General features: G+C 32.8%; 1 protein-coding gene across 5 annotated transcripts in view; it reads right to left on the reverse strand.

Annotated features, from left to right (window-relative positions):
• Positions 1 to 226: 226 nt before the first annotated feature.
• LOC148943465 (uncharacterized) overlaps positions 227 to 21,781 on the reverse strand; it is a 328,640-nt gene continuing 307,085 nt past the window's right edge. For all 5 annotated transcript variants that reach the window (XM_089101810.1, XM_089101812.1, XM_089101811.1 and 2 more), the window contains one exon: positions 227 to 837. In XM_089101810.1, coding sequence (XP_088957936.1) covers positions 335 to 837 — 503 coding nt within the window. In that variant the 3' untranslated portion in view covers positions 227 to 334. The remainder of the gene's footprint in view (positions 838 to 21,781) is intronic.

The following is a 21,781-nucleotide window of genomic DNA, read 5'->3' on the forward strand; positions in this document are numbered from 1 at the left end:
TCTTCATGCAGTATGATGGTTGCAATAAAAGAAAAAGTAAATAAAGGCTGATTGCCCTCCAATCACTCTTATATCCTAAATAGGGCACTAGAATTTTCAATTTCCAACCAAACTGTCCCTTCCAAAGTTTTTATGGCGTTTTCTTCCGTACGCAGTAGTCTTGGAAAAAGAATATTCTTAGAGCTCACTATTTTATTTAATAAAAACATAAATAGAATAATAACATCTAAATTTTTATTTTTCCTGAACTTTTAAAGCTGGTTTGAAGCCCTATGAGTGTCAAATAAAATGGTAAAAGTAACAATTCCAAACTCATTTTGGTTGAAACAAAATATTAATTGTAATATTCACAACTTATCCGGTGATCGGAATCCTGGTCAGAATAATAGTCGAAACGCTGGTATGATTCATAAGGATAGCTATTTGAAACACGATTTTGACCATGATGATTGTAAAAACAACACTGGTTTGCTGGCGTGTATGAATCCTGCGCTGGCTGTTCATTTAATTTAGTATTTATAACACTTTCAGTTCCTATACCAGTCGTGATAAAGTTGGACGTCTTGTTTAGCATTGTATCGAAATTTTTCTTCTGTTCATAACTTTCTTTCGATTCAGTATTATTAAATTTTTCAACCATCACTTTCTCCTTTTTTAACTTCATTCTTCTGTTTTGAAACCAAATTTTAATCTGTTTTTCAGTAAGTTGAAGTGACAGTGCCATTTCTAATCGCCGCGGGCGAGTGATATATGGACTGAAGCGAAATTCTTTCTCTAATTCCAGAAGTTGGGTGCTTGTATATGCTGTTCGTGACCTTTTATGGGGCAACTTGTCTCCTTGAAATAGTAAAAATAGATATTAAAACACTTATTACTGTCGTATAGTTCTCACAGAATACTAAGAATAAAAAAAAAAATGAAAGAAAAGCCTGTTGTTAGTTTTCGAGTTTCTATTTGTTTCTATAATTTTTTTTATTATTCTTGCCTTTTCTTAATCTATTTACTTTATATATTTGTTTCTATTATTATTTTTGTTTTCTTACTCTTCTCGTTTTTCAATTAAAATCGTATTATTTTTATTACTATTTTTAAGATAATCGGTCCTTTACAGGTTGTAAAGGACCGGTCCTTTGTGCTCGGTCCTTCACAATGCCTCTGGGCATTGGAGATGACTTGGTTTTTCTTATATAAGAATTAAACAAAAACTTTACGAAAAGAAAATTTTTTTTTAAAGAAAAGTAAAGGCCAAGTTAAACTTAAGATCAGCAGAAATATAGCATATAATAATTCAAACTCAAAACGACCAGAAATTGCTATCAAAGAATAAATGAAACCCAAACGAATAGAAATTAAATAAGCAATCATGGCTAACAAAAATACAACAAATACTACTACAAATGAATAAATAAATCCTAAAACAACATAAAAACTAAAACTTCAATGTCCAGGACTCAATGTCCTGGTTGAACTCCTTGAAGTAATGATATTAGGGCTGTTTAAAAACATTTAAAAAAAAAACCTTTCAGTTTTAATGATTGAATTTTATTGTAAGTTTCTTTTATATTGCTTTTATTATCTTCGTCTGTTTTGCTGAGGACGGCCCTTGGATATAGGGTCGAAATATTCATTTAAAGTTGCGTTCCACTGTCTTGTATAAAAGAAAAAAAAATTTCCCTGTTGTTCTACTTATTTGTTTTTGTAAAGAGCGAGGCGCTGAGGAGGGGACAGCCCCTTTCATATACGGAATAATTTCTGTTCGTTTTAGGTTTTAATGTCGCTCCTTACTTTCAGTTAAAAAAACTTGTTTTTTTTTATTAAATTTCTGAACGTTTTTGAATTAATGAAGCTTTGATTTTGCCTCACCGTACATGAATAATTAGAATGAAATTTGCATATTAATTTTATTGTTTTGGCTAAATGGCTTTCTCGAAATTTTGTTATGAAGTAACTTACGAATTAACTTACGTAACGAACTTCTATATTTGCCTGTTTTTATAACGTATATTAGGGAGTTTACCCCAAGTCAATACCTCGCTCTTTACGCTGAAGTTCAAATTTTGTTCGAATCACAAGCCCCTGAATCACAAAGGCCGGTTAATTAGAATAGATAGCTCTTTTGAAAATACTAAAAAAAACTTTAGCGTAAAGGGCGAGGTATTGACTAGGGGGCGAACCCCTTCATATACGTAATAATTTCTTTTTGTTTTAAGTTTTAATGTTGCTCCTTACTTTCGGTTGAAAACACTTGTTTTTTTTTATTCAATTTCGGATCGTTTTTTAGATAATGCTGGGGAATCTGGTGCCCCCTTTATAAAAATGTCCCTTCCCCCACGGAAACATCCTCCATGGAAATATCCCCCCCCCCCCTGTTCACCCGAAAAAAATCCCTCCTGAAACGTCTGTATACTTACCATTTACCAATACTATGCGTAAACAATGGGCAAAGTTCATAACTTGCAGCCCTTCCCCTGGGAACTGTGGGGGATTAAGTCATCCTCAAAGACATATCGATTAGATTTTCGAATATGCTGAACAAAATGGCTATCTTAAAATTTGATTGGCTGACTTTATGGAAAAAATGAGCGTGGAAGGGGGCCAAGTTGCCCTCCAATTTGTTTGGTCACTTAAAAAGGGCACTAGAACTTTTAATATCCGTTCAGATGAGCACTCTCACGATATTCTAGGGCTACTGGATCGATACGATCAACCCTGGGGAAATAATAATAAAAAAAAATAAATAAAGACACATCCGTGATCTTTCTTCTGGCAAAAAAAAATACAAAATTCCACATTTTTGTAGATAGGAGCTTGAATCTGATGGTGTGATTTTCATTAAAGTTCTATGACTTTTAGGAGTTGTTTCCCTCTTTCTTCGAAAATAAGGCAAATTTTCTCAGGCGCGTAACTTTTGATGGGTAAGACTAAACCTTATGAAACTTATTATTTTAAATCAGCATAAAAACCTGACTCTATTGATGTATCTATTGGTATCAAATTTAAGGTTTTTAGAGATTTGGTTACTATTGAGCCGGGTCGCTCCTTACAGTTCGTTACCACGTACTGTTTGATACCTGTTGGGATTTTTAATAATGCTTCTTATTCTAATTATACGGCCCTTGTGTTTCAGTAGCCATTCTTAAAAAATACGACAAACAGTCAAAATATAACGTAAACAGCAAGGTATTGAAGAGGAGGTAACCCTTCATATACGGAATAATTTCTGCTCGCTTTGAGCAACAGAAATTATTACGTATATGAGGGGGTTCGCCCCCTCCTCTCTTTACGCTAAAATCATAAAGGCCGTTAAACTAGAATAAATAGCTCTTTTGAAAGTACTAAGAAATACTTTAGCGTAAAGACCGAGGTATAGATGACAGGGCGAACCCCCTAATATACTTAATAACTTCCGTTCGTTATAAGTTTTAATGTTGTTCCTTACTTTCAGTTAAAAAACTTTTTTAAGTTTAATTTCTTGTCGTTTTTCAAATAATGCTGGAAAATCTGGCACCCCCTTCATGGAAAATTCCCTTCCCCCATGAAAAATTCCTCCATGGAAAGATCCTCCCATGTAAACCCCTCCCCCAACCCCTCACCAGAAAAAAATCCCCCTTGAAAATGTCCGTATACTTCGCAATAACCTGTACTATATGTATACAATGGGCAAAGTTTGAAACTTGCAGCCCTTCCCCTGGGGACTCTGAGGATTAAGTCATCCTTAGAGACATAGTTTTTTGATTTTTCAACTTGGCTGAACAAAATGGCTATCTCAAAATTTTGATCAAGTGACTTTGGGAAAAAAAAGATCGTGGGATAGGGCCTAACTGCCCTCCAGTTTTTTTGGTTACTTAAAAAGGGCACTAGAAACTTTTAATTTCCGTTCGAATTAGCCCTCCCGCGATATCCTAGGACCACTTGGTCGATACAATCAGCCCTGGAAAAAAAAAAATAATAAACACGCATCCGTAATCTTTCTTCTGGAAAAAAAAATGCAATATTCCACATTTTCACATATAGGAGCTTGAAGCTGCTACAGTAGGGTTCTCTGATAACGCTGAATCTGATGGTGTGATTTTCGTTAAGGTTCTATGACTTTTAGGGGTGTTTCTCCCTTTTTTTGAAAATAAGGCAAATTTTCTCAGGCGCTCAACCTTTGATGGGAAAGACTAAACTTAATAAAACTTATATTTGAAATCAGCAAACAAATTTGATTCTTTTGATGTATCTATTGGTATCAAAATTCCGTTTTTTAGAGTTTCGGTTACTATTGAGCCGGGTCGCTCCTTACTCTTTTTGTTGTTTTATTGTTGTTTTTTATTGTTTGAAAAAATAGAGTTGTGAGAAAGAGTCTAACAGTAGTGTAAAGAGCGAGGCGTTGAGGAGGGGACAGCCCCATGGCTCACCGCACATGAATAAATTAAAACAAAATTTGCATAGTAATTTATCCTTTTTTGATTAAATGGCTTTCTCAAAAGTTGTTTAAGTTTATTTACGAACGTTTTTATTAGTAATAAATATACGTAAATTAGGAATTAACTTACGTAAGGAACTTCTATATTCATATATTTTTAATAAGTATATTAGGGAGCTCGCTCCCTAGTCAATACCTCGCTCTTTACGCTAAAGTTCGAATTTTGTCCCAATTCTTTAAAAATGACCCTTTAATCACAAAGGCCGTTAATTAGAATAAATAGCTCTTATGAAAGTACTAAAAAATATTTGGCTTAAAGAGCGAGGAATTGACTAGGGAGCGAACCCAATCATATACTTAATAAAGTTTGTTCGATTTAAGTTTTGATGTTGCTCCTTACTTTCAGTTGAAAAACTTGTTTTTTTTTTAAATTTAATTTCTGATCTTTTTTTTAAATAATGCTGGAAAATCCGGCGCCCCCTTCACAGCAATGTCCCTTCCCCCATTACAACTTCCTCCATGAAAAAAATCTTCCAATATAACCCCCGACCTCTCCCCTCCCCACAACCAGAAAAAATCCCCCTGAAAACGTCTGTATACTTTCCAATAACCATTATCCAATAACAAATACCATATGTAAACATTGGGTAAATTTCATAACTTTCAGCCCTCCCCCGGGGACTTTGGGCATTTAAGTCATCCTAAAAGAAATATTTTTTTATATTTTTGACCCTGCTGAACAAAATGGCTATACAAATTTTGATCGGGTGACTTTGGGGAAACAATGAGCGTGGTAGGGGCCTAGTTGCCCTTCATTTTTTTGGTCACTTAAAAAGGGCACTAGAACTTTTAATTTCCGTTCGATTGAGCCCTCTCCCGATTTTCTAGGATCACTGGGTCGATACGATCACCCCTAGAAAATAAAAACAAAAAACAAACAAAAAAAAAAATAAACACGCATCCGTGATCTTTCTTCTGGCAAAAAATACAAAATTCCACATTTTTGCAGATAGGAGCTTGAAACATCTACAGTAAGGTTCGCTGATACACTGAATCTGATGGTGTGATTTTCATTAAGGTTCTATGACTTTAAAGGGGTCATTCCTCGTTTTTTCGAAAATCAGACCAATTTTCTCACGCGCGTAACTTTTGATGGGTAATACTAAACTTAATGAAATTAATATATTTGAAATCAGCATTGAAATCTGATTCTTTTTATGTATCTATTGGTATCAACATTTTGTTTTTTAGAGTTTCGGTTACTATTGAGCCGGGTCACTCCTTACTTACAGTTCGTTACCACGAACTGTTTGATTATTATTATTTATATTTTTTATCCAGAGGCTCTTCATATGGAAGGGTTTGTTGCATAAACTTCAAAAGGGGCTCACTCGATTGAAAATCGAGAGTTCTAGTGTCCTTTTAAGAGTCAAAATTGATCGGAGGGCAACTAGCCCCCCCCCCCAAGCCGTTCTTTTCCCAAATGTATCTGATAAATATTTTGAAATAGCCATTTTCTTGAAAGTAGATCAAAGATCAAATAACAAAAACTCCGGTGTCTACACAAGCCCCCCGGGCCCGGGGCAGCAGTTCTAAGTTATGCCCTGGGGGCATATATGGTTGTTACGGAATAAATACTCGTACAAATTTCAGAGAGAGCTCATTTGATTTTAAACTGAAAGTAATACTACACTTTTTAAGAGTAAAAAAAGATCGGAGGGTTACGAGCCCCCCCCCCCGTATGCTATTTTTTCCCAAATGCATCTGATAAAAATTTTGACGTAGCCATTTTGTTAAAAATAGTTCAAATATCATATAAAAGAACTCCCGTGTCGACGCAGCCCCCAAGGGCCTGGGGGCAGGCGTTGTAAGTTATGCCCTGAGAGCATAGATGGTTCTTATGGAAATGATACTCGTATAAACTTCAAAGAGGGCTCATTCGATTGGAAACTGGAAGCCCCAATTCATTTTTTAAGAGTCAAAAGAGGTCAGAAGAAAACTAGCCCCCCTCTCCATGACCCTTTTTCCTCAAACCCATCCAATAAGACCTTTGAGATAGCCTTTTTTTTTTAAATAGTTCAAAGATTATATAACGAAAACTCCGGGTCAACACATAACCCCCCAGGGCCCGAGGGCAGGTGTTGTAAGTTATGACCTGGAGTAATATATGGTTCTTATTAATTAAAAGTTCTAGTTCACTTTCTCAGAGTCAAAAGAGATCGGAAGGCAACTAGCCGCTCCCCCCTCCAAGTTTTTCTCTTCGCCAAACTTATCTGTTAAAAATTTTGAGGTGACTATTTTGTTAAAAATAGTTCAAACATCGGATATCTAAACTTCAAGGTTGACACAATTTCCCAGGGCCTGGGGACAGGCGTTGTAAGTTATGCCCTTGGGGAATATATGATTCTTGTAGAAGGGAAGCTCGTATAAACTTTAGAGAGGGCTCATTTGATTGAAAGTGGAAAGTAGGCCCAGGGTAAGTGTTGTAAGTTATGCCTGGGGGCATCAGAGGGCAACTATACCCCCATGAGTAGAATGCTTATATTGAATTTGCGTACAGCCATAGCAATTCCCATGTTATTTGCTTGGCTTATGTTCCTTCCATACTATTCTATGTTCCTTCCATTGTTATTCTATGGGACCTCTACACGTGATTAAACACGTTATGAAACTACGTGCTATTTGCTTATGCCCCGTTGGTACCATTCCAAACGAGCGGGGATTCCCCTCCTGTTCCTAAACATTGCAAAAAAGATAGTAGTATGAACGGGGATACCCCACATAAGTTTAACTAGAGATTGTCAAATTGCGTATTTAGGAATGGTTTTTTTGGGAAAGCTGTCAATCACCCATGTGTTATCCATAGTTCCATTTTTGAAGTATGTGCTATCAAGAGCGGTCTCTGATTTGTTCTGGACAATTGCCTTTAGCCAACAGTAGTTTGATATGAATGTGTCTGTATATAGGATTTGCGAATTTGATCCTATTAAGGTGGAGAAAAAAAGAAAAGGGTTTATTATTTGCAAATACTTCAATGTGTTGTCAATTTAAAATAGTTTAGAAATAAAAAATTTAATAAGAAATGGCTGAAAAGTGTTTTGGGGGTGATTGTGAGATGGGGTGATTGTGTACTGTATAATACACATGTGATGTTCGGACAGTGTTGTCAATTTAAAATAGTTTAACGTTTTCTCCTTCCCCTATTTCTGAGGGCAGGGGAGGGGGGGGGTCAATTTTGGAGGGAAAATCAAAATGAAGATAATCAAAAATACAGCGTGATCTAGCTCAAAGGGACGGCTCAAATCCCTTGTCGGCCCCAATGTCTGAGGGCAGGGAAGGGGGGGGGGTAAAGTTCAAATGGAAAATCAAAAATGATCTTAGACGAGATTAACAGGGAAATGCCATCCTGGGAAGGCTACCCTGTCTCTCCGCCCCCGCTTTCTGAGGGCAGGGGAGGGGGGGGGGTAACTGGTGTAGGGAAAACAAAAATGGTAAGAATCAAAGATAGTTTATATCCATCTTAGTTTTTTTTAACGATGCTCCTTATTTTTAGTTGAAAATGCTTATTTTTAATTTAATTGGGAATGAAAAGTCAAAGTCTAACATCAAGAACAAGGTATTTTGGAGGGGGTAGCTAACTTCATATACTGGATAATTTCCATGCGTCTTAGTTTTTAACGATGCTCCTTATTTCTAGTTGAAAATGCTTATTTTTAAGTTAATTGGGAATGAAAAGTCAAAGTCTAACATAAAGAACAAGATATTTCGGAGGGGGTAGCTAACTTCATATACGGAATAATTTCCATTCGTCTTAGTTTTTAACGATGCTCCTTATTTCTAGTTGAAAATGCTTATTTTTTAATTTAATTGGGAATGAAAAGTCAAACTCTAAAATAAAGAACAAGGTATTTCGGAGGGGGGGGCTCGTTACTGATATTGATATTAGTGCGTAAACTACAAATGGTGTTATTTTCATTAAGATTCTATGACTTTAGGGGTGTTACCCCCTTTTTTTTAAAATAAGGCAAATATTCTCAGGCTCGTAAATTTGATGGGTAAGACTAAGCTTGATGAAATTCATATATTTGACATGTGTATGAAATTTGTAAAATCCAGTTCTTTTGATTTCAATATTGGTATAAAAAAATCCGTTTTTTAGAGTTTTGGTTACTATTGGGTCGGGTCACTCCTTACTTGTAGTTTGTTACCCGAAACTGTTTGAAAAACAGAGACAAAATTCCTTTTGATTTAGTTTTAAGAAACATAAACTTTTCGTAAAAATTTCTACTTTATACCCTATTGTATCCTAAGATTTTCCGCCTGGATATCTTGACAACCTAGTCTATTTTTGAAAACCTAGATGCCCTTAAACTTTTTGATTCCGTTAAATAGCAGCAGTAATAGTAGCAGTAGCATTAGTAATATTAGTAGCAGTTGCAGTAGTAGTAGATGTAGTAGTAGTGGTAGTAACTGTAGCAGTAGTAGTATGAGCAGTAGAATTAGTAGCAGAACTGGTAGTTGTTTTGGTAGCCCTGTGAGTTAGTGATTTTTGTTCGTTTCAAGCTTGATTTGCATATTCAAATTAAGTTTCACTCGTTTTAAGATTTATTTATTTATTTACATTAATATCTATTGTATGTTTGTTTGCATTGATTGTTTATTTAATTTCTGTTCGTTCTAAGTTTTATTTATACTTCAATAGCAAAATTTTTTCTTCGTTTTAAGCTTGATCTTCATATTCAATCTAAAAATTACTCTCTTTAAGATATATTTGTTCATTTATATTATTACTTATTGTATGTTTTTGCTATGGTTGTTTATTTAATTTCTGTTCGTTTTGGGTTTCATTTCTTTAATAGTAATTTCTGGTCATTTTGAGTTCGAATTTTAACAGGTATTTGTATCTACTGAGCTTAAATTTAAAATGGCCTTTACTTTTCTTTTGAAAATATATTTTTCAGAATTTTTTTTAAAATTAATTTTTGTTCGTTTTTGATCGCAAAAGTTTCAAGTATTTAAAAATTCTGTATCTCAAAATAAACTAAAAAAAAGAAAAAATCAAATTTTCATTAAAGCATCAAAACTGGTATCAAAGTATCAATATCAAAGTGAAAAAATGGGTTTGTGTTAGAACTATAACTTTCAATTTCCAATGAAACGAACCCTCTTTGAAGTTTATACGAGTGTCCCTATTATAAGAACCATACATGCCTTCAGGGCATAACTTAGAATGTCCTTCCCCGGGCCCTGGGGGTGGTATTGACACCGGAGCTTATCTTATCCGTTCTTTGAACTATTTTTTTTAACAAAATGTCTATCTGAAAATTTTCATCAGATGGATTTGGAAAAAGAAGGGGTGTGGGGGTTAGTTGCCCTCAGATCTTTTTTGGCTATTAATAAGTGAACTCTAACTCTCAATTTCCAATCAAATGAGGTCTCTCTCAAGCTTGTATGAGCATCCCTTTCATAAGAGCCATATATGCACCAGGGAATAACTTACAACGCCTGCCCTCGGGCCCTCGAGAGTTGTGTCGACACCTGAATTTTTTTTATCTGAGTTTTGAACAATTTTAAACTTAATGGCTATCTCAAAATTTTTATCGGATGCATTCGGAAAAAGAGGTGTGAGGGGGGGCTAGTAGCCCTCCAATATCTTTTTACTCTCATAAACTGAACTAGAACTTTCAATTTCCAATCAAATGAACCCTCTCTGAAGTTCTTACGATCATCCCTTCCACAAGAGCCATATATGCCACAGAGCATAACTTACAACGCCTGCCCCCAGGCCCTGGGGGGTTGTGTTGACACCAAAGTTTTCGTTATATGATCCTTGAACTATTTTTAAGAAAATAGATATCATAAAATTTTTATCAGATGCATTTGGGAAAAACGAGCGTGGGAGGGGGGGCTGGTTACCCTCCAATATCTTTTGAAGCTTAAAAAAGTGAACTAGAACTTTCAATTTTCAATTAAATGAGCCCTCTATGAAGTTTATACGAGCATTCCTTCCATATGAACCATATATGCTCCCAGGGCATAACTTATAACAGTAGGAATGACCCTATAACTCCGAACCCCACACCATATATGGGCATAGACTCCCTAGGGGAAATGGATTTCCGAGAAATTGATTGCGTAATCGAAGCGTAATTGAATTTCTGAGAAATTTATTTGTTGGAGTTCGTCCAGTAGAATCGTCCCTGAGCGATGCTTATGAATGTCTGACGGATTATGTCAAGGTTGATTGATTTGTCATGAAAGGGGAATTAATTTTTTGTTTCTAAGGGGAATTATTGATCTACGAAAGGGGAATTAATTTGTTGTTTCTATAGGGAATTATTGATTCACGAAAGGGGAATTAATTTGTTGTTTCTAAGGGGAATTATTGATTCAAGAAAGAGGAATTAATTTGTTGTTGCTAAGGGGAAGGTGGGGAAGAGATATATTGATCTAGGGCACGAGAGGAAAAATGGATTTCCGAGAAATTGATTGCGTAACCTAACCTAACCTCATGAGCACGTGACGGAACTCCATATATGGGCATAGAATCCCTCGAGGGGAGAGGATTTCCGAGAAATTGATTGCGTAATCGAAGGGAGAGAATTCCCGAGAAATTGATTACATAATCGGTAGAACGCTATCAGTAGCTCGTGACGGGAATCCTTTTATGGGCATAGAATGACGTAATCGACTAGGACAAATGGATATCTGAGAAATTGATTACATAATCGGTAGAACCCTATCAGGATGTCATGACAGGGGTCTATATATGGACATAGAATGACTTAATCGACTAGGACAAATGGATTTCTGAGAAATTGATTACATAATTGGTAGAACCCTATCAGAAGGTCATGACGGGAGTCCATATATGGGCATAGAATGACGTAATCGACTAGGACAGTTGGACTTCTGAGAAATTGATAACATAATCGGTAGAACCCTATCATGAGGTCATGACGGGAGTCCATATATGGGCATAGAATGACGTAATCGACTAGGACAGTAGGAATATTTCATTAGTGGTTTGTCGTGGTTTACCATTTCACAGTTACATTCTCTTGATTTTTCAAAGATCATTTTCGATTTCTTTCGTTGAAATAAAAAATTTCGAATATTTTAGCAGTGTTTCCTCGTGGTTGACATTGTCACAGTTATATTCTCTTGATTTTTTAAAGTTCATTTTGAATTTCTTTCGTGGAATTATAAAAGTTGGAATATTTCAGTAGTGTTATGTCGTGGTTTACTTTGTCACCGTTACATTCTCTTAATTTTTGAAAGTTCATTTTGAATTTATTTCATTGAAATGCAAGGGTTGGAATATTTCAGTAGTGGTTTGTTGTTGTTTACCTTGTCACAGTTACATTCTCTCGATTTTTCAAAGTTTATTTTGAATTTCTTTCATTGAAATGCAAAAGTTGGATTATTTCAGTAGTGGTTTGTCGTGGTTTACCATTTCACAGTTACATTCTCTTGATTTTTAAAAGTTCATTTTCGATTTCTTTCGTTGAAATTCAAGAGTTGGAATATTTCAGTAGTGTTTTGTTGTGGTTTACATTTGTCACAGTTACATTTTCTTAATTTTTTAAAGTTCATTTTGAATTTCTTTCGTTGAAATGCAAGAGTTCGAATATTTCAGTAGTGTTATGTTGTGGTTTACTTTGCAACAGTTACATTCTCTTGATTTTTCAAAGTTCATTTTGGATTTCTTTCATTGAAATGCAAGAGTTGGAACATTTCAGTAGTGTCATGTCGTGGTTTACCTTGTCACAGTTACATACTCTTAATTTTCAAAGTTCATTTTGAATTTCTTTCGTTGAAATGCAAGAGTTGGAATATTTCAGTAGTGTTTTGTCGTGGTTTACCTTGTCACAGTCACATTCTCTTCAGTTTTCAAGGATCATTCTGAATTTCTTTCATTGAAATGCAAGAGTTGGAATATTTCAGTAGTGTTTTGTCGTGGTTTACCTTGTCAGAGTTACATTCTCATGATATTTAAAAGTTCATTTTGGATTTCTTTCATTGAAATGCAAGAATTGGATTAATTCAGCAGTGTTTTGTTGTGGTTTACCTTGTAACAATTACATTCTCTTAATTTTTCAAAGTTAATTATGAATTTCTTTCGTTGAAATGCAAGAGTTGGAATATTTCAGTTGTGTTGTGTAGTAGTTTACCATGTCACAGTTACATTCTCTTGATTTTTCATTGTTCATATTGAATTTCTTTCATTGAAATGCAAGAGTTGGAATATTTCAGTAGTGTTTTGTTATGGTTTATCATGTCACAGTTACATTTTCTTGATTTTTCAAAGTTCATTGTGGATTTCTTTCAGTGAAATGTAAGAGTTGGAATATTTCAGTAGTGTTTTGATATGGTTTACCTAGTCACAGCTATATTCTCTAAGGGGAATGCAAGAGTTGGAATATTTCAGTAGTGTTTCGTCGTGGTTTACCTTCTCACAGTTACATTTTCTAGATTTTTCAAAGTTCATTTTGAAATTATTTCAGTGAAATGTAAGAGTTGGAATATTTCAATAGTTTTTTGTTATGGTTTACTTTGTCACAGTTACATTCTTGATTTTTTAAAGTTCATTTTGAATTTCTTTCGTTGAAATGCAAGAGTTGGAATAATTCAGTAGTGTTTTGTTACGCTTTATCTTGTTACTGTTACGTTCTCTTGATTTTTCAAAGTTCATTTTGAAAATCTTTCGTTGAAATGTAAGAGTTTGAAATATGTCATTAGTGTTTTATTGTGGTTTACCTTGTCACTGTTACATTCTATTGATTTTTCAAAGTTCATTGTGGATTTCATTAGTTGAAATGCAAGATTTGGATTATTTCAGTATTAACTTGTTGCGGTTTTCCTTATCAAAGTAAAATCTTTTTGATTTTTCTAAGTTCATTTTGATGTTCTTTCGTTGATATTCGAGTGCTGGATTATACTAGTTTTTGTTAATTATGGCTCACTTCGCTACAATGACAGCCTCATAAATATTCAATTATCATTTTGAATTTCTTGAATTGTAATGCAAGAGTTAAATTTTTTCACTTGTGTTTTGTCGTGGTTTACTTGGTCATTCATACATTCTCTCGATGTCTCAAAGATTGTAGTGGATTTTTTTAGTTGAAATACAAGAGTCGTAATATTTAATTTGTTTGATTTCTTGGCTTACACTTTAGCACATAAACTCTATAGAATTTTCAATGATCATTTTGAATTTCTTTTATTTAGATGAAATAGTTTGAATATTTCAGTAGTGTTTTGTTGTGGTTTAACATGTCACACATACATTCTCTTGATTTTTCAAAATTCATTTTGAATTCCTTCATTGAAATGCAAGGGTTTGAATATTTCACTAGTGGTTTGTTATGGTTTACCTTGTCACAGTTAAATTCTCTTGATTTTTCATAATTCATTTTGTATTTCTTTCATTGAAATGCAAGATTTTTAATATTTCAATAGTGTTTTATCGTGGTTTACTTTTTCACAGTTACATTTTTTTGATTTTTCAAAGTTTATTGTGGATGTCTTTCATTGAAATGTAAGTGTTGGAATATTTCAGTAGTGTTTTATCGTGGTTTACTTTGTCTATGATACATTGTCTTGATTTTTCAGTTCATTTTGAATTTTTTTAGCTTAAATACAAGAGTTGGAATATTTCAGTAGTGTTTTGTTGTGGTTTACATTGTCGAAGTTACATTCTCTTGATTTTTCAAAGTTCATTTTGAATTTCTTTCGTTGAAATGTAAGAGTTGGAAATATTTCAATAGTGTTTTATCGTGGTTTACCTTGTCACTGTTACAATCTATTGATTTTTCAAAGTTCATTTTGAATTTCTTTCATTGAAATACAAGAGTTGGAATACTTCAGTGGTGTTTTGTTGTGGTTTTCCTTGTCAAGGTTACCTTTTCTTAATTTTTCAAAGATGATTTTGTATTTCTTTCGGTGAAATTCAATAGTTGGAATATTTCAGTAGTGTTTTGTCGTGGTTTACCTTGTTACAGTTACATTCTCTTAATTTTTAAAAGTTCATTGCGGATTTCTTTAATTGAAATGCAAGAGTTGTAATACTTAAGTTGTGTTTTGTTATGGTTTTCCTTGTCACAGTTACATTTTCTTGACTTTTCAAAGTTCATTGTGGATTTATTTCAGTGAAATGTAAAATCTGGAATGTTTCAATAGTGTTTTGAAATGGTTAACCTAGTCACATTTATATTCTCTTGATTTTTCAAAGGTCATTTTCGAGTTCTTTATTTGAAATGGAAGAGCTAGAAATAATTAAGTAGTGTTGTGTTGTGGTTTATATTTTTACAGTTACATACTCTTGATTTTTCAAAGTTCATTTTGAAAATCTTTTGTTGAAATGTAAGAGTTTGAAATATGTCAATAGTGTTTTATCGTGGTTTACCTTGTCACTGTTAAATTCTATTGATTTTTCAAAGTTCATTTTGAATTTAAATTGTTGAAATACAAGACTTAAAATAATTAAGTGGTGTTTTGTCGTGGTTTACCATGTCACAGTTACATTCTCTTGATTTTTCAAAGATAAGTTCGAATTTCTTTCATTGAAAGACAAGAGTTGGAATATTTCACTAGTGTTTTGTTAGGGTTTACCTAGTCACTGTTAAGTTCTCTTGATTTTTCAAAGTTCATTTTGGATTTCATTCATTGAAATGCAAGAGTTAGAATATTTCGGTGGTGTTTTGTCGTGATTCAACCTGGCACAGTTAAATGCAAGAGTTAGAATATTTCAGAAGTGTTTTGTTGTGCTTTACCTTCTCACCGTTACAATCACTCGATTTTTCAAAGTTCATTGTGGATTTCTTTCTTTTAAATGTGTTTGTTGTTCTTTAATTTTTCACAGTTACATTCTCTTGATTTTTCCAAGTTAATTTTGAATTTCTTTCTTTTAAATACAAGAGATGCAATATTTCAGTATTGTTATGTCGTGCTTTACTTTGCCACAGTTACATTCTCTCGATGTTTTAAAGTTCATTTGAGCTTTCTTTCGTCGTAATGAAACAATTGGACTATTTTAGTAGTGTTTTTTTGTGGTTTACATTGTCATACTTACATTTTCTTGATCTTTCGAAGTTCAATTTGAATTTCTCTCATTGAAATGTAAGAGTCGGAATATTCCACTACTGTTTTGTCGTGGTTTACCGTGTCACAGTTACTTTTTTTTGATTTTTCAAAGCTCATTTTAAATTTCATTCGTTGAAAAGTAAGAGTTGGATTATTTCATTAGTGTTCTGTCGTGGTTTACTTGGTCACAGTTATATTGTCATGATTTTTAAAAGTTCATTTTGGATTTCTTTCCTTGAACTACAAGAGTTGGAATATTTCAGTAGTGTTTTGTTGTGGTTTACCTTGTCACAGTTACATTTTCTTGATTTTTCAAAGTTCATTTTGAATTTCTTTCATTGAAAGACAAGAGTTGGAATATTTCAGTGGTGTTTTGTCGTGGTTTACCTTGTCACAGTTACATTCTCATGATTTTTCAAAGTTCATTTTGAATTTCTTTCATTGAAATGACAAGAGTTGGAATATTTCAGTAGTGTTTTGTTGTGGTTTACCTTGTCACTGTTACATTCTCTTGATTTTTCAAAGTTCATTTTGAATTTCTTTCGTTGAAATGCAAGAGTTGGAATATTTCTGTAGTCTTTTGTCGTAGATTCCCTTATCAGAGTTACATTTTCATGATTTTTTCAAAGTTCATTTTGAACTTTTTTCATTGAAATCCAAGATTGCGAATATTTCAGTAGGGTTTTGTTATGACTAATTTTGTCTCAGTCAAATGCTCTCGATTTTTCTAAGTTAAATTTGAATCTCTTTCATTGGAATATAAGAGATGGATTAATTTAGTAGTGTTGCATTATTGTTTACATTATCACAATTATATTCCCTATGTTTTTTAAAGATCATTTTCGATTTATTTCTTTGAAATCCATGATTTAGGATATTTCAGTAGTGTTATCTCGTGGTTTACTCTATCACAGTTAAATTTTCTTTATTTTCTACAGTTCATTTTCAAGTTCTTTATTCAAAATGGAAGACATGGAATATTTCAATTGTATTTTTTTGTGTTTTACTCTGTCAAACTTACATTATCTTTATTTGTCAAAGTTCATTTTTAATTTTTTTCGGTGAAATGAAAGAGTTAGAATATTTTAGTAGTGTTTTGTCGTCGTTTACCTTGTCGCAGTTACATTCTCTTATTTTTTCACAGTTCATTGTGGATTTCTTTCATTGAAATGCAAGAGTTGGAATATTTCAGTAGTGTTTTGCTGTGGTTTACCTAGTCACAGTTACATTATCTTGATTTTTCAAAGTTCATTTTGAATTTCTTTCGTTGAAATGCATGAGTTCGAATATTTCAGTAGTGTTTTGTCGTGGTTTATCGTATCACAGTTACATTCTCTTGATTTTTCAAAGTTCATTGTGAATTTCTTACGTGAAATTCATGAGTTGGAATATTTAAGTAGTGTTTTGCCGGGCGTTACCTTGTCACACATACAATCTAATAATGTATACAAGATCCTTGTGAATTTATATAATCATATTACCAGTGGTTGAATATTTTAGTAGTGTATAGTTGTGCTAAGCCTTGTCGCAGTAGTCCTCCTATGATAATTCACTCATCATTTTGAATATATTTCGTTAGAAAGTAAGAGTTGGAATGTTTTAAAAATGTTTTGTCGTACTTTACCAATTCACAGTTATATTCTCGTTATTTTTCAAAGTCTATTTTGAATATCTTTCGTTGAAATGCAAGAGTTGGAATATTTCGGTAGTGTTTTATTGTGGTATACCTTGTCACAGTTAAATTCTACTTAATTTTTCAATGTTCATTGCCAATTTCTATACTTTCAATGTATTGTTTTAAACATTTAAGTACTGGGCTTATACAACATCTCTTGTCATTGTTACATTCACGAGTTTATCCGAAGCACCTATTGGAGTTCAATCGTTGTAGATCAAGAGTTGGATAAAGTCGGTTGTGGGTTGTCGTGGTTTACCAAGTCACAGTTAGATTTTCTTGATTTTTCAATGTTCATTTTTGGGTTTCATTCGTTTTAATTATAGTGATTTTATTGTTCAGTAGGGTTTTGTCATGCTTTACGTTGTAACAGTTACATTCTCTTGATTTTTCAAAGTTCATTTTGAATTTCTTTCCTTGAAATGCAAGAGTTGGAATATTTAAGTAGTGTTTTGTTGTGGTTTACCATGTCAAAGCTACATTCTCTTGATTTTTCAAAGTTCATTTTTGATTTTTTTCATTGAAATGCAAGAGTTGGAATATTTAAGTAGTGTCTTGTTGTGGTTTAACAATTCACTGTTAGATTGTCTTAATTTTTCAAAGTTCATTTTAAATTTCTTTCATTGAAATGCAAGAGTTGGAATATTTCAATAGTGTCTTGTCTTGGCTTAACTTGTCACAGTTAAATTCTATTGATTTTTCAAAGCTCATTTTTGGATTTCCTTCGTTGAAATGCAAGAGTTGGAATATTTCAGTAGTGTTTTGTCGTGGTTTACCTTGTCACAATTACATTCTCTTGATTTTTCAAAGTTCATTTTGTATTTCTTTCATTGAAGTGTAAGAGTTGGATTATTTCAGTAGTGTCTTGATGTGCTTTACCTTGTCAAAGTTACATTCTTTTAGCTTTTCAGAGATCATTTTGGATTTATTTTGATGAATTATAAGGCTTTGAATGACGCGATAGTATTTTGTTATACTTTGCCTTGTGAGATTTACATTTTCTTGATTTCTCAAAGTTCATTGTGTATTTCTGTCATTGAGATGCAAGAGTTGGAATGTTCCAGTAGTGTTTCGTTGTGGTTTACTTGTCACATTTATATTCTCTTGATTTTTCAAAGTTTATTTCGAATTTTTTCCATTAAAATCAAGAGTTGGAATATTTAGTAGTGTTTTGATGTGGTTTACCTAGTCACAGTTACATTCTCTTGATTTTTCAAAGGTCATTTTGGATTTCTTTCATTGAAATGCAAGAGTTGAAATATTTCAGTAGTGTTTTGTTGTGCTTTACCTTGTCACTGTTACATACTCTTGATTTTTCAAAGTTCATTTTGAATTTCTTTCGTTGAAATGCAAGAGTTGGAAATATTTCAGTAGTGTTTTGTCATGTTTTACCTTGTCACAGTTAAATTCTCTTGATTTTTCAAAGTTAATTTTGAATTTATTTCGTTGAAATGCAAGAGTTGGATTATTTCAGTAGTGTTTTGTTATGGTTTACCATTGTCACAGTTACATTCCCTTAATTTTTCAAAGTTCATTCTGAATTTCTTTCGTTGAAATGCAAGAGTTGGAATATTTCTGTAGTGTTTTGTCGTGGTTTACCTTGTCACAGTTACATTGTCTTTATTTTTTAAAGTTCATTTTGAATTTTTTTCATTGAAATGCAAGAGTTGGATTATTTCAGTAGTGTTTTCTTGTGATCTACGCTTTCACATTTAAATTTTCTTGATTTTTCAAAGTTAATTTTGGATTTCTTTCATTGAAATGCAAGAGTTGGAATATTTCACTAGTGTTTTGCTATGGTTTACCTTGTCACAGTTACATTCTCTTGATTTTTCAAAGATCATTTTGGATTTCTTTCGTTGAAATGCAAGAGTTGGAAATATTTCAGTTGTGTTTTGTTGTGGTTTACCTTGTCACTGTTACATTCTCTTGATTTTTCAAAGTTCATTTTGGATTTATTTCGTTGAAATGCAAGAGTTGGAAATATTTCAAAAGTGATTTATCGTGGTTTATCTTGTCACTGTTACATTCTCTGGATTTTTATAAGTTCGTTTTGAATTTCTTTAGTTGAAATGCAAGAGTTGGAATATTTCAGTAGGGTTTTGTAGTGTTTTACCTTGTCACAGTTACATTCTCATGAGTTTTCAAAGTTTATTTTGAATTTCTTTCATTGAAAGACAAGAGTTAGAATATTTCACTAGTGTTTTGTTATGGTTTACCTAGTCACAGTTACATTCTCTTGATTTTTCAAAGTTTATTTTGGATTTTTTTCATTGAAATGTAAGAGTTGTATTATTTAAGTAGGGTTTTGTCGTGATTTACTTTGTCACTGTTACATTCTCTTGATTTTTCAAAGTTCATTATGGATTTATTTAGTTGAAATGCAAGACTAGGAGTAGTTAAGTAGTTTCTTGTTCTGCTTTACCTTATCACAGTTACATTCTCTTAATTTTTCAATGTTCATTTTTGAATTTCATTCCTTGAAATGCAAGAGTTGGAATATTTCAGTAGTGTCTTTTCGTGGCTTACCTTGTCATAGTTACATTCTCTTGATTTTTCAAAGTTCATTTTGGATTTCTTTCGTTGAAATGCAAGAGTTGGAATATTTCAGCAGTGTTATCTCATGCTTTACTTTGTAAGAGTTACATTCTCTCGATTTTTCAAATTTCATTTTGGATTTCTTTCGTTGAAATGCAAGAATTGTAATATTTCAGTAGTGTTATGTCGTGCTTTACTTTGTCATACTTATATTTTCTTGATCTTTCGAAGTTTAATTTGAACTTCTTTCATTGAAATGTAAGAGTTGGAATATTCCACTAGTGTTTTGTCGTGGTTTACCTTGTCACAGTTACATTCTCTTGATTTTTCAAAGTTCATTTTGAATTTCTTTCGTTGAAATGCAAGAGTTGGAATATTTCAGTAGTGTTTTGTCGTGGTTTACCTTGTCACAGTTACATTCTCTTGATTTTTCAAAGTTCCTTTTGGATTTCTTTCCTTAAATTGCAAGAATTGGAATACATCAGTCGTGTTTTGTCGTGGTTTACCTTGTCACATTTACATTCTCTCGATATTTCAAAGTTCATTTTGTATTTATTACATAGAAATTCAAGAGTCGGAATATTTCAGTAGTGTTTTATTGTGGTTTACCTTGTCAAAGTTAGATTCTCTTTATTTTTCAAAGATCATTTTGATATTCTTTCATAGAAAAGAAAGATTTGGATTACTTCTGTAGCGTGTCGTTATGATATACCTTGTCACAGTTGCATTATCTTGATTTTTCTCAGTTTATTTTGAATTTCTTTCTTTAAAAAGCTATGCGTTGGAATATTTTACCAGTGTTTTGTCGCGATTTACCTTGTCACACTTACATTCTTTGATTTTTAAAAGTTCATTTTGGATTTTTTCATCGAAATGCAAGAGTTGAATTATTTCTGTTGTGTCTCATCATTGTCAACCTTGCCATTCTTATATTCTCATGATTTTTCAAAGTTCATTATGAATTTCTATCATTGAAATGCAAGAGTTGGAATATTTCAGTAGTGTTTGTTATGGTTTACCTAGTCAGTCTTATATTTTCTTGATTTTTTAAAGATCATTTTGGATTTCTTTGGTTGAAATACAAGAGTTGGAATATTTCAGTAGTGTTATGTCATGCTTTACTTTGCCACAGTTACATTCTCTTGATTTTTCAAAGTTCATTTTGAATTTCTTTCATTGAAATGCAAGAGTTGGAATATTTCAGTAGTGTTTTGTTGTGGTTTACCTTGTCATACTTATATTTTTTGGATCTTTTGAAGTTTATTTTGAATTTCTTTCATTGAAATGTAAGAGTCGGAATATTCCATTACTGTTTTTTCGTGGTTTACCGTGTCAAATTTACATTCTTTTGATTTTTCAAAGCTCATTGTAGATTTCATTCATTGAAATGTAAGAGTTGGATTATTTCATTAGTGTTCTGTAGTGGTTTACCTGGTCAGAGTTATATTCTCATGATTTTGCAAAGTTCATTTTGGATTTCTTTCCTTGAACTACAAGAGTTGGAATATTTCAGTCGTGTTTTGTTGTGATTTACCTTGTCACATTTAAATTCTCTTGATTTTTCAATGCTCATTTTGAATTTCTTTCCTTGAAATGCAAGAGTTGGATTATTTCAGTAGTATTTTGTTGTGCTTTACCTTGTCACAGTTACATTCTCTTGATTTTTCAAAGTTTATTTTGGATTTCTTTCGTTGAAATGCAAGAGTTGGAATATTTCAGTAGTGTTTTGTCGTGCTTTACCATGTCACAGTTACATTCTCTTGATTTTTCAAAGTTCATTTTGGGATTTCTTTCGTTGAAATGAAAGAGTTGGAATATTTTAGTACTGTTTTGTCGTGGTTTACCATGTCACAGTTACATTATCTTTATTCTTCAAAGCTCATTTTGTATGTCTTTCGTTGAAATGCAAGAGTTGTAATATTTCAATAGTGCATTGTCATGGTTCGGCATGTAAAACTTAAATTCTCTTGATTTTTCAAAGTTCATTATGAATTTCTTTCGTTGAAATGCAAGAGTTGGATTATTTCAGTAGTGTTTTGTCGTGGTTTACCTTGTCACAGTTACATTCTCTTGAT

The sequence above is a fragment of the Artemia sp. Qi Xiang Cuo genome, chromosome 15, assembly GCF_049724085.1.
Source record: "Artemia sp. Qi Xiang Cuo chromosome 15, ASM4972408v1, whole genome shotgun sequence".
Lineage (NCBI taxonomy): Eukaryota > Metazoa > Arthropoda > Branchiopoda > Anostraca > Artemiidae > Artemia > Artemia sp. Qi Xiang Cuo.